The following is a 13362-nucleotide window of genomic DNA, read 5'->3' as shown; positions in this document are numbered from 1 at the left end:
GGCCCGGGGAATGCCCGGGGATGGATCCCGCGGCCCCGGGAATGGCTGGGGATGGATCCCGGGGGCCCGCACGGATCCGCCCGGGAGCGCGGGGAATGCGCGATTCCTGCCCCGAGCCGCGCGGGCAGACGCCGCTGCCGGCAGCCGCTGCCTCTGACGCGTCGCGTCGGGGCTGCCTTAGACACTGGCAATTACTGGTGACACCTCACTTCGACTGGGTTAAATATTTTCCCACTCCGGGCCGTGTGTTTGCACAGGAAGGATCAGGGAGTCACGTCTGCTTCCGTTCCCTCTGCTCCAGCTGCCCGATGTCCTTGGTACCTGGCCGTCAGTTCTTAATGTACATCAACATGTGCTGATATACAGCCAGGCTGATCTTTGACTCACCTTTGGAACAGCAACACATTTTCTCAACAACAAATTATACTTTGACATTAGAAGGTGGTAATCTGTAATGGATATTGCAATCTGAAGATTGAAAGAGACTATCTGTGATCTTTGTCCTCAGCCGAGCAGGCTGGAGTCTCTCTTCCCTCCTACACTTTATTTGATTGTGGGACATAACCTTGGGATGTACTAATAATCATTAGTCAGAGCTGATGTATCCGTTACGGGCCTGCCCTGCTCGGGGAGGGAGACATTCTCTAGAACAGTAGTAAATCAGCAAAACATGCACTTAAATATACAGTAAAATGTGGTTTGAGACACGGTCCTTCATACATCATGTAGCAAAATGTTTTATTGAGAGAGTCACACACACACTAATGAGGAAGGAGGGCTGCCGAGACAAGACCTGTGGAGGGGAAGCAGTTTGTGAGAAGGGGCTGGGAGAGATCTCTGAGCAGCTCCTGGTCCAGGGGAAGTTGAGACTCCCCAAGCCCTTCTCTGCCCTCTCCTAGCCTTGGACAAGCTGGCAGGAGAGAGAAGGGAAGGCAAAGGAAGGAATGGAGCCCTGTAGAGCAGTCCAGACACAATGAGCCTTAAGGGCCTGGCAGGGGCAGTGGAAGGGTCCAGCTTGCCAGGAGGAGTGAGAGATCTGTTCTGCTGTTCACCAGCTTTGCAGGTCAGGCTGCTACTTTGTCATTTGTTTTTGCTGTCAAGCAGCTGTCTTTTTGGAGCTGAATGTTGCAGAAATTGTTAGAGCTTCTCCTTTGCTTTTTTACAGGCATTTGTCATTATTATTTAAATCTGAGTGAATAAATAACACATGTATCTGCTGAATGTTTTACTCTCTGGGTTCCTGACCTTGCTGCTTTGCCTTCCTTGGTTTTGTGGTCCTGACTATTTGCAGCAACTGTGCCAAAAGGGCTGCCAAGATCTCCGAAAGGCCTGGGGCTGCATCCCAAACTGATCTGGGAGAGCCTGAGCTGGCACATCCCTGCTGACTGTGATTGCTGGGCCCACAGGGCCCTGGGGCTTCTCCTATGAGCCTTGTCTCCCTTTTTGGACCTGGCCAAATTGGTGCATGTCTGGCTTTTTTGGCTTGCTAGTGACAACTCAACCAATGCTGGAAGTGTCTGTGATGTCCAAGCTTTGGATCAGCTGTCTTGCTTAGTGCAACCTCTCCCCATTACATTTTGTTGTTTCTAAATTTTTTTTTCTTGAGCAAGAATAGCTCAAGCATTGCAGTAGCCATTTTTACTGCCAAAACTCTGTTTGATGCCTGTTTGGCTGGTGGGGAGACAGGCTCAGGATAGGTGTACATTGGCTGCTTTCGGTACTTCTGACCCCAACCCATGTCACTTCACTGAGGGATGCCAGCCTGGCTTGGCCCACAGGTGCCTGCAGGCTGAGCTGCCCTGCAGGAACTGAAATTCCCAGTTCCAGCAGAACTTCTGTGACCTGCCCAGTCATGCATCTAGAGAGGGAAATAAGGCAAGCCTTTCACTTGTCTCTTCAGTAAATATTAGAATGCTTTGTGCCTTTGTTTTCCTTATTCTGACTTTTTTTCTCAGAAATCTGTTACAAGTGTGAGCACAGACTAATTTCCATATAAGGCAAGTCAGTAAGAATGGGGATGTTTGAATGGTGTGCCTTTTAATAAATGAACCAGTGCTCGTGTTTTTTACAGCATTAAGAAGAGATAAGACCTCCATTCCTCCCGTCATGGCAACTACAACAAACAGAACATCATTCAGAAGTCAAGAAAAAGACACAGGCACTTTAGGCTCAGCCAAGAGAGCTGCAAAGTAGCAAAACTCATTACTAATTCAGAGGAGCTGTGTCCCTCAGAGCTCACCATTACTGGTCTTACTACTAATAATACTGGAGCACATCAATTTAGCAGAAAGCAGAGTTTGGCTGAAGGCAGAATGGTGTTGAAGTGCCACTCTCCCAGTCAAACACCTCCATGAGGCCTTCCCTTGCTCTAGTCAGCCTAGAAAGAAGCAGAGCTGGGTTGTGGGGAAAGAGCTGAGGAGAGGAAGGTTCTGGTTTTGTAGCCAGAGCAGTCTGGTAACATTAATCCTAGAGAAACAGTGAAAGAGGCCACAGGTATTTGTAATTTATTCATAAACAGCTATGCCATCATAAGAAACTTTTTAAAATAATATGTGATAGTTCTTTAAATATTTAAGAATTTGTTGACCTATTTTCTCATTTAATTAGGATTTTTTTTTGGCTGCATTAACAATGACTTGAATGCAGTCTGGTTTAGTCACTACACAGTTCAGCTGCACTGGGTTACAGAAACATGATTTCTTTCTAAGGCACATGACACAGGAGAGGAATGCCATTGTAAGTGTCTACATGTGTGCTTAAAAACCAGGAGACTTACCAGTAGGTAGGACATAAGCTCAATTAATGAATATAAAACCATTCACCTGGCATCCTTCTGAGTCCTAAACCAAAATTTGTCTTTTCAATTACAGCCCTACCCCTGTTTTCTTTGCAGCAAAGGGCCATGGTGCAGTTGCCCTTCTCTTCAAAGTGCCCTGGTTAAGAGCATCAAGCTCATCTCTGCAAGCTGCATTTATGAGTACACTCACTTCTTTTCTTACTCATTTCTTTTGCCCAGGCCTAGAAGTGGAGTTGGTAAAGCCTTGTCCATGTGTGCAGCACAAATCACAGTGCAGCAGTATGGTCAGAAACCAGCTCCTTCTAAATGCTGATGGAAGCACTGTTAGCAAAAGCTGCACTCTGTGCATCATGCTGGAGCTGGAGCAGAACTTGTGTCCCACCTGCCTCCTCTGCAGTCAGTGGTGAGGCAAGGGAGGACGTGAGAGCAGGGCTTTGACTGACTATCCAGCATGGAGATGGGCAGCAGTTGGAGATGTCCACAGCGCCCTCCTGACAGAGGGGAAGTTGTCACCAGCAAGGCTGGGTGAACCATCAGAGTCCTGGCAGTATCTGCTTGGTTCAGGGGGATTGCTGTGGGCTGTGAGTTAGGCTGCAGCACCAAAATGTAAGTTTGTTCCCCACTACATGGCTTGGGAATGATCAGCTCTGAGCTGATCCACTCTAGAAAAGGACACCAGAGGGGTCAGTTCCTGCTCTCTGAAAGGCTCTAAAATGTACATCTCAAGAGTATCATTATCAGGTCAATTTCTGACTCTTCTAAAGCTGCAGTAAAATAAAACTTTATCCTTGCTGTTGTCACCTCTCCTTCTTAGGAGGTGTCCAGGATCATGCTGTTTTCCAAGAGTTGCTTTAGGGGTCTCCTGCAGAAAACCACAGGGTCAGAGAGAAGTTTGCACAAACTCAGAACACAAGGATGTTGTTAACTTTCCATGCATCCTTTGCAAGGCATCTCCAAAATGACCTGGGAAGGGTATTCTCAGTCTGTGTTTCTGCACAGTATCACTGAGCTGACTCAAAGTAAAAGACTAAATAAATGTTGGCTGTCAGGCTTCAACAAGCTTCTTCATCAGGTGCAAATGGACAGGAAAGATTTTCTTCCATTTGCACCTGATGAGGAGGCATGTTTCTTCCCCAAAAGCTGGTGTCTGCCATCCTGTGTTTCACTCCATGGATCAATTCAGCGTTCTTGGGATCAATGTTCTCCACTAATGACTTATTGCTTTTTATTTTCAAATTGCAACTTGAAATCTTCTGGCAAATATTTGTCATCTGAGGGATACCAAGTGCACGGAGTCAAACCTGTAAGCTCTTAAATGAGAATGGTTGGGTTTGTAGTTCCTAGAAAGAAATACAACACTAGAAACTTTTTTCTGAGATTAAACAGGAGTCAATACCACAGTGCAGAGAAAGAATTTCTATTTTTGGCTACACCCTTAAGGCAACAGTAGAAGTGTATGTCACTGCCACAGTGACAGCTAATGAGCAGATATACAATATTAATTGCAGTAAGTGTAACACAGTGAGCAATCTATCAGCTTCAATTTCCCCAGCAGCTGTAGTTTAGATACTTTTGCCTAACACCTCTGTCTGACCTGGCTGCTTTGGGTTTGTTTGCCTGCATGGCAGCACAAAGAGGGACTAAAGCAGCACGGTCCTGCTCGTGCTGCTCGAGGGGCTGACCCAGTTGCACGGGGCTGGCAGCAGCACGAGGCCGTTGTCCCGCGTCCTTCGGAAGCGCATCACGGCCCCGTGTTCCGTGACGGTGATGACGTCGGGCTCGGGCTCGCTGAAGGTCACCTCGGCGCGCTTGTGGCACTGCTGGGCACACACACAGCGCACGGCAGCCGCCAGCGCCAGCCCCAGCGCGGCCGTGCAGAGCAGCAGGAGGCCAAGCTGGGCTGCAAGGAGTCGGCTTCCTCTGCCAGGGCCTTCCCCTATTCCAGGAACAGCAGATTCGGGAGCAGGCCTGGTCACCCATGGCAGGGTATTCCCAGCTGCCTCCTGCTCATCCTTGTCCTCCTCGGCCCTGGTGCCTGCCCTCTCTGGCTGCGGTGCCAACTCTCTTCCTGCCATTTGCCTTGAGGCCGAGGACAAATTGCCAGCAGTGCTGGCATCACCAGGCCAGGCTGTGGTTGCAGCAATGCTGCCCAGGTGCGTGCGTACATGCCGGGCAGAGGGAGACGCTGTCACACGTAGGGAGGCTTTCAAGGTGGTCCCACTCTCAGTGCTGCCCTTTGAAAGCAAAAACATGCCAAAGCATGCAGTGAGGGAAGAGAAAAGGGGGCTGATTAAGTTCTCACTGCCTACCTCATGGAACACTTCAACTCTGTTTCTGATGCCCTTGTGTCCCCCTGGCTTTAGATTACCTCTTCTCTGTTCCCTGTTTACTCAGTAGCTTTTAGAAAATGAAGCAGATGCAACCCTCCATACCGGAGTTACCATGGGAGGAACTAGGCACCCAAGTTGGTCCCAGGGGCAAAGGCAATGTGGGTTGGAGGGGCAAATTGGAGAGGAAGGTCACTGCTTTGTCTAACTAAACGTCTGCAGTTCCTGTTGTGGTGATGGTATTTTTCACAGGCATCATTATCACAAAAGAATATCACTTAATAAACAATTCCCACCTTGAGTGGCACCAGGGTCATGCTGAAAGGGCAGGTGTGATTTTCCCAGCCAAGCTGCATGTGTAGGCTCACATGGACCCACTGGGATTCAGTATTCCCCTTCTGAGGCTATGGAGTGGATGGACATGGGAGACTTGGGATGGCCTTTGCCATCAGCAGTTCTGGGGCATGCACATACAACCTATAAATTCTCCCCAAAGCCTGTCTTGCTTTCTCAGTTTACACAGCCAGTCTGAAATCTTATGCTCCTCTGTGTTGCTTAACCACCCATTTTAGTGGGAATGTTGGATCCTGCCTGGGCCTGGGCACTGTCTGATTCCATGCACCTTATTTTAACTGTTACAAAATGCCAGCTGCTCCACGCCAGTTCTGCAACTCAGAATTTGCTGCAGGTATCATCCAAGACTAACTGGGGAACAAGCATGCAATTTAGGAGGCCCCCAATGAATTTTTCCATTCCCACTATGCACCTGAGCCCCCATCCAAAATCTGCAAAATGTACTGGAGTTTTTAATTTGGCTCCACTGAGATTTGGATCTGGCCCTCAGTAGCTGGCACCTCTCCAGCCTGTCCAGCCCAGCAGGCTTTTTCACACATCCATTAATTACAGCAGAGAAACTCTCACCACCCTCTACCATCATTAGTGATTTCTAAAGCTTCCTGGGAAGGCAGTGTGACGGGAGCACAAAGCTGAGGTAGGAGCCCCGGCAAGCTGTGAAGCAAAGTAGTGGAGGGTCAGAGCATCCTTTGTGGAAGGGATGGTTTCTGAAGGTGCTAGTAAAATACAGTAGGAAATAGAAGATTTCCAGTGGCTGGACTGCAAACTATAAAGTAGCAGGCTGGCAAAGTTAGGACTGCACGTGTATGGACCACTTGCCCTTAAAACGCAAACGCCATACTGTAAGGATATGCTGCCAGACTTGGACTTTGGGACAGAAAATGGAACTGCCTCTTAAGTCCTTGCCCTGTCTCAACTCATTTCTCCTTTCTTTTCATACTCCTCCCCATTCTTACCTAATTTCTCAGTGTTTTTCTTTCATTATGCTCTTCTGAGCTTACCTTGTGCAATAGCTCATCCTTCTTTTTGGTTTCCCTCTACTGCCAGTTCTCCACTTCTCTCCATGGCTATGCCAGGTGCTTATGGTACACATCTCTCCTTTACTTGTTCTCTGTCCTCTGCTCCTTCCTAAATATTTCTGGCTCATTCTGTGTTGTACATCCCCTCTCTCTTTTATTTTCTGTAAGATTATTTCTCTTTCTCCTTTAGCATTTTGGACACCAGGTCTATTCTTTCTTCTTCTTGTATTTTTCTTCTCTCCATTACCTGCATAGTTGACTTAGCCTGTTAACTCTGTGTCCTGTATGTCTAAGCACACACATTTCCAGCAGCCTATAGTCACATCTACACAAGGGAAAGCAACTGTTTTTACAGTGGGTCTCTTCAAAACCCAGCCAGTGGGCTCAAAAGAAAGAAAAAAAAACCAAAAAAACAAACTAGAAAGAAACATAAACCTCAATTTCCAGTTAAGGGAAAAAAATCTAAAACTTTCAACAGTCTCAGTGTAGTTTTAGCCGCTTATGTCACATACATGGGCTGCTAGGGTGTCCTCCCCAGCCCTGGTGCTTACCTTCCTGTTGCCTGTACACATCAAACACAAGTGTAGGGTGGCAGGACTGGCAATGCTTCTGAAATATGGACAGAGCAAAGGCAGGGTTAGCAAGTGACACCTGTGGCTCACACCACCAAGAAGTGCTGCTCCTTAGAGCAGTTTTGGATGCATGCAGTCAATGTGGATCATACAACCTGCATTTTGAATTATGCCTGATCATTGATTCCTATCCCCATCATTTTCACCCACAGTATGAAATGTTGCATGAAAGCTCATGCAGCCCAAACCTTCTAAAATTTCTGAGCAGGCATCCTCCAGCCCAAATTTCATACTTTCTTTGTATCCTTTTTTTTTTCCTTTTCCCTGCAGATGGAGAAATAGGTCTGCTAAGTTCAGTGTTTCACTGAAGAGTTGTATGCACTTTCAGAAAAATGTTACAGCAGTCGATAGGTTTTATCACATCCTTCCACCTCCTGGCCAGCCCCCCGCTGTGCTGAGCAACACAGCGTTGGGTTCTTAGGGGTTTGGGATTTTCTCCCTGTTACTGCCTGTCATGTGCAATATCCAAAGGATTATTTCTCAAAATCTCAGCAAACAAACACCCTCTCACCTCCCCCAGACACCTTCCTACACGCAGGCACCTTCCTACATTTCTCTTGTTCATCTGCAGGGAGGCTATTACTATTTTCCTTCCCACAAGGACTGGAGAAACAACTTTTCCCACCACGTAGATTTACCCATTGGAGGTGCTGTAGCTGGAGGCATTGTCCTGGGAGAGGGAACCTTGCAAGGCATCCACCATTCCAACATCTTGGGTGGGAAGGGACGGCTCCAGCCCCTGGCCTCCGGACCGGATACTCCTGCCGGGCACAGCCCGCAAAGTCCGGCCCGGCTGCTTTGGCTCGGCAATGGGATGAGTCTCCGACCCCACACCAAAACCCGGCTCTGGTGCTGGGGTTACCACCATGGCAGTGGGGCTGGCAGGCAGCAGGGAGCCAGTGGCAGCTGCAGGAGAGATGGGACCTTGGCCAGCAGGGAGACAAAACAAAAATCAGGGAGAGGAGCAGAAGTCTATTGTCTTCGGTTTGTTGATTTCAAATCCCACTCAGTGCCAAGGTTTGCCAGGAAGGTTTGTAACAGTGACTCTTTTATTTTCATGTCACTTATTTTGAAGAGGGAACACACATGGAAATTAAAGCAGCAAAGCTCGCTCCCTATGCACTGGTCAAGTAAAATAATAATTAGTGGCCAATTTTTTTTACAGTCAAGTAAAAAAATAATTAAAACTCAGCCTTGGTGCCATGCCAAGCATTTACTTATACCTAAATCAAACGTATTTCTCCTCCTGCTGAGAAATACGTCTGATTTAGGTATAAATAAATTCTTGGAGCATCTTACTGACCAGAGGCTGCATAAATACAGGCAAATATATACCTGGAGGGCAATAATGACATTTAGAGACAAATATGTTCCTCTGGTTGGGCAACATTGCTAATTGGACTTCCTTCTCTTCAAGAGCTGAGATTTTAGGTAAAGTATTTTAAGATTTGCATTGAAATCATAAGATCTAGCAACCCTATTTAGCTTCCTGATGCCCTCCTTGGAACTGGCACCTCAAATACTGGCCCACACCTCAAATACTGACCCCCACCTTCACTTTAAGGAGTTCACTATGGCCATCACTGATCTCCTTGACAGGAGTTAAATGGGTCCCCCCAGCTTGTTTGGGCCACTTTTGTTGGACCCTTGGCCAGACTAAGCTGTAAAACTACTCTGCAGGGGGTGTTGGTAAGAAAGAACAAGGTTTGCTCGCCATACCTGTGGGGTGAGGGTCAGCTGGTCCCTGCAGGGGCATGGGGGCTGCAGCCTCAGGCTTCTTGTCAGCAAGAGTCTTGTTTTGCCCTCCCTGAGCCACAACAGCAGATTCAATCTTTGCCCAGTAAACAAAGTATGACTGGACTATGGAGATGCTGTTAAAACATAATCAGGCAAGAATTTACTGGCTCTATAGCATTAATAAAACATCTGACTGTTTCTTAGCTAATCACAAAGACTGCTTTACTCTGAAGAGAGAAACAATGCAAAAGTATTTTAAAGGATTAGCCTGTCGTATGTTTTCTATTACAAATAAAAGGTACCAGGAAAAAAGAAAGATTTGGGGTGAAGAATCACCACTCAATAAATAATTAAGTTCAGCCAAAAAATGTGTGGGAACCTAAAAAAATTTCAAAAGCTGTATTACATTCATCATGTTGATAGAAGTACATTTGTAAAACTGGGACTAGCCCTGCTTACAATCTTCTGTAGGCAAGGAAACAACGGTGGTATTTATTAATTAAAACAAGCCAATGTAACTTGTACAAACAGCAGAATAGGTAAGGGGTAGAAAAAGTCTCTCTTCTCAGCCCTCTGATATTTGAGCCTGCCTAATCCTCTGCTTTTTGTCAGGTGCCAAAACTGTGTTGGCCAACCTTTAACTGCACCCCAAGAGCCTTATTTAAGCTGGAAATTTTGGGAGAATTTCAGCTCAGATTGCTCAGCTGCTTCTGAGAATTATCTAAGGGGAAACCAACCTGGGTTTTTCTGTGCCAGATGACACTTAGAAAGCGTTTTTAAGCCTAAAAAAAACATTTTTCCTGATGCTGTGACAGAATAAAAAGGAAGAGTCTATCACATATCAGCCCGGAGCATAAAAGGCCAGACTTGAAAGAAATATCAGAGTGGGTATCTAGGACTAAGTCTTGTTGGGATTTTTTTGGGGTTTATTTGGGGTTTTTGTGAGTTTAATAGTATTTCTTTAAACTGTAATAGTATTTTCTGATATAAAGCAATGGCCAAAATTTGGAATTCCAAGCAGCAATATTTCTGTTTCAATGATTTTTTTCTTGAATCACAATGAGATGATCAAGCCACAACATTCAACAGGACACTTAGGTTTTGGGAAGCAGCCAAGGATCTGGCCAAGCAGTTTCTAAGTGATTTTGTAAAGTTGAAATATAACAATTTAATATCTTTTGAAATGAGAAGCCACTGTGCTTCCTCTAAGGCAGTCAGTTAGAAGATGTTTAATTTCATTCCAAATCAGAACCAAGCCACTTGGACAGTTTGGGACTTTGGTGCAAAACAGAGATGTCAAGTTTTGACACAGTGCTCACTCTCTTTCTATTGTGAGTAACTCTGTTTACATTTAACTTTTTTTAAAACTATGTCTTTTTTTCTCTTTTTTTTTTTGATCTTTTTTGTTTTGTTTTTTTCTTAAGAAGTGATATACAAGATTATCCTTTACGCAGAGAAGTCCTATGGGCTGTATTATTTACAAAGACAGGCAACAGGGTCACAGTTCTCTCTTTATGCCTTAACATTTCTGTTTCCTAAAATGCTTAAGCTGTCATTTTCCACTGTATCTATTCTGAGAAAACAGTGACCATGTAAATAAAAGGCAGCACTATGCAGCAGATATTAATGGTGATTTATGTACCAGCTAGGATACTGTAGCAGCATTTGGTAAGTATTTAGCTATATTGGATTCAAGATACATAAACCACTGTGTTGGACAGCCTGTAACTAAACACAAATTCTGATTAGGAACCAGGATGTCCTTACAAAAACTTGATGTCTCCAATGGGTTGGTCTGGTGCTTTCCATACGAAGGACAGGTTTCTCTTCAGTGACTTGTCCGAGTGTGTGACAGTGTCACCATCTTCAAAACAATTCAGCAGCTTGGAACCAGGAGGCAGGAAGATGAACGTGCCAGCGATTTCGTTGTTGGACACTCTGCGAGCTTGCAGCATAAAGCCCATGTAATCCCGGGTGCTTCTTACTGTCACTTTTGGAAGACAAAACACGGGACACAAAGGGATTTGTCTTGCTGTTATGTAGTGAAGTGCCTGCAATGGAATTCCCAGAAAAAACCTTGGGCAGCACTGCTGAAAACACCTTACTGTCTTTGTCCTCACAGTCTTCATGGACATACTAGATACAGAAGGCCAGACTTTTACCTTTGGTTTTCCAATGTGTAATTGCACACGGGATTTGCCTGAGACTTCCCCCCTATCCCTCCCTGATGATAAGCTGTTAACCCCATTGGACCAGGCAGCATGCAGCCATTTTTACAGAAGGTTTGGACACCGCTCTGTATGTGAGCAAAAGCTTGTGTTCTGCTCTCAAAGGGGTTTTGTTTTGCACAGGGATGAACGGGCAAGTGGCCAAGCTGGGGAATGGTGCCTCAGCTCTGTCTGCATCTGCCTGAGGAGCAGCAATGCCAGGGATGAGGAATGCTGCCAACCATGCCCAAGAGTCAGGTGAGTCACCCAGACCCCTTTGAGTGGTGCAGAGGGGCTGGAAAGGTGACTTTACCCACATGGACCACTGCATGTAGGTCTGTTTGGTATGGCTGAGACACAGCTGAGATAAATGAATCCCACCCAAAGCACCCGTGCTGCAAACAGAATCCCTCTGTAAATATGTCCTCATGGCAAGAGAGGTGTTGTAGCTCACTCAAAGCAGTTATCCCCCTGCCCAGACCTCACAGAGATTAATTGCATGGCTTGAGATAAGTTACCGTGCATTTTCCAGATGCAGGAGTGAGAAGCTGTTCCTTACCTGGCACCTTGTCTCCCGGGAAGAAGAAGGACATGTTGGTGTGGACAGTGACGTAGTTGCTGTTGGAGCTGTGCAGCTGCACCCTCAGGTGCCTGGGCATCATGTCGCTGCAGGCAGAACGGCTGGCACCCTGCGAGAAGGCGGCCACGCAGGACACCAAGCACAGGGTCGTGCAGGCCCAGCCAACAATGGCACTGTGGGCTCTCCCACCATCCTCCATCCTACAGCAGAGAACAACCTGGAGTTCACTTCAAAGCAGTGGCTTCCCAAATGGTGCCATTGATTTATCTGATCTCCAGAGCCGCCCTCCCTGCTGGCTTTAAACAAAAGGGAATAAGTGGTCTCTGTGGCACCTGGAGCCACTTTGAGAATCCACAGCATTTACATTCTGAAGTGAACTGTTCAGGCTGGGAGAGGGAAGAGCCCACCACAAGAGGATGGATTTCTTGTGAAGGTGCCCATGGAGGGTGCAGCCAGAAAAGATTTCCTCTAAAAAGTCTTGTGGGTTTGAGGAGGAGGAGGAGCAGGCTCTGTACAGCCACACTCAGCACCCTCCACCACTCCCAGCCCAAATCCCAGCCTGATCAATAGGGGAAACATCTGCCCTTTGGACCTGCAGAGCTGCTGCAGGCCCCATCACATATGGGGCTGGTGCCCAGGGCAGAGCCTGTCCCTGCCTGCCATCACAGAGCCTCATCCCTGCAGTGACAGCACAAAACACATTCCCAGACTGAACGGAGTATTGTGCTATTCTGCTTTTTCAAAATGCACTTTTCAAAGTGAAGATGAAGGACAAGTGTGTGGCATTTATTGTAATGGATATCACAAAGCAGGTGCTTCTGATTTTAATGTAGCACTTTCTACCAGCTTCTTTTCAACATGCCTGCCTTAGATGTCATTACACTTAGTCAATGAGTAAATGCAAATAAATCAGAGGCAGCAGAGGCTGAGGAGGTCTAGTTTACACCTCCCTCTCAAGCACTTCTGAAACTTGCCAGCCGACTAACAAAGCACCACTGCAAGCGGAACAATTCATGCCCAGCCTAAAGCAGCAAGCAGATGGTTGCAGTTTAGCCTTCCACAGCCAAGCATCCTGCCCCTCCAACCAGTTGTGTGCCAGAAGATGCTTGTGAGAATCACAGGAGCCTTTGCTAACCCTCCCAGCCCTGCTGGACCAGCAGCAGGATGTCTCCTCTTCACGGAGCCAGCCTCCCTTCTGGGCACCCCTAAACAGTCCTTGCTGGATAAGATTTCTCGCAGGAGCTCACGGAATTAGCCCCGAGCTCTTTCCCTGGGGTGTTGTCCCGGCTGTGCTGTTTCCCCTCCCGCCCTGCTGTGCCCATCCCCTGGGGGAGCAGCGCTGCTCCCGGGGCTGCCCGGGCTCAGGCTGCCGCTGCCGCCGGCGCTTACCTTGGGACACGCTCGCTGCCGGGCTCGCTGCCACCACTGCCCTGCCAGCCTGCCCAGGACCATCCTTTCAGGGACCTTCCTCGCCTGCTCCTCGAATGGGAAGCACAGCAGCTGTTACTGCTAATACCCTCGGCAGCTCTCTGCCAGCGCCCAAATCCTGCTTTAATCAGATCAGGGTTTCTCTTCACATCCTACCCCTTTTTTTCTTTTATTTCTTTCCTTTTTTTTTGGTGTGTGTGTATGTGTGTCAAATGTCCAAGTTTCTTCAATGCAAACAAAGGCAACTCGCAGGGAAGGGAGGGGGAGACCCACAGCAAATC

At 47.1% G+C, this 13362-nt stretch overlaps 1 protein-coding gene across 1 annotated transcript; it reads right to left on the bottom strand.

Moving 5' to 3' along the window:
• Positions 1-4437: 4437 nt before the first annotated feature.
• REELD1 (reeler domain containing 1) lies at positions 4438-11852 on the bottom strand. Its single transcript, XM_058025153.1, has 6 exons — positions 11633-11852; positions 10634-10856; positions 8849-9000; positions 7768-7981; positions 7049-7106; positions 4438-5031 (listed from the first exon to the last, which is right to left on the bottom strand). The coding sequence occupies exons 1-6, from the start codon at positions 11850-11852 to the stop codon at positions 4438-4440; spliced, it is 1461 nt and encodes a 486-aa protein (XP_057881136.1).
• Positions 11853-13362: the final 1510 nt, after the last annotated feature.

This window comes from Melospiza georgiana, chromosome 5 (genome assembly GCF_028018845.1).
Source record: "Melospiza georgiana isolate bMelGeo1 chromosome 5, bMelGeo1.pri, whole genome shotgun sequence".
Taxonomy (NCBI): domain Eukaryota; kingdom Metazoa; phylum Chordata; class Aves; order Passeriformes; family Passerellidae; genus Melospiza; species Melospiza georgiana.
This window is presented reverse-complemented; position numbering and strand designations above follow the sequence as displayed.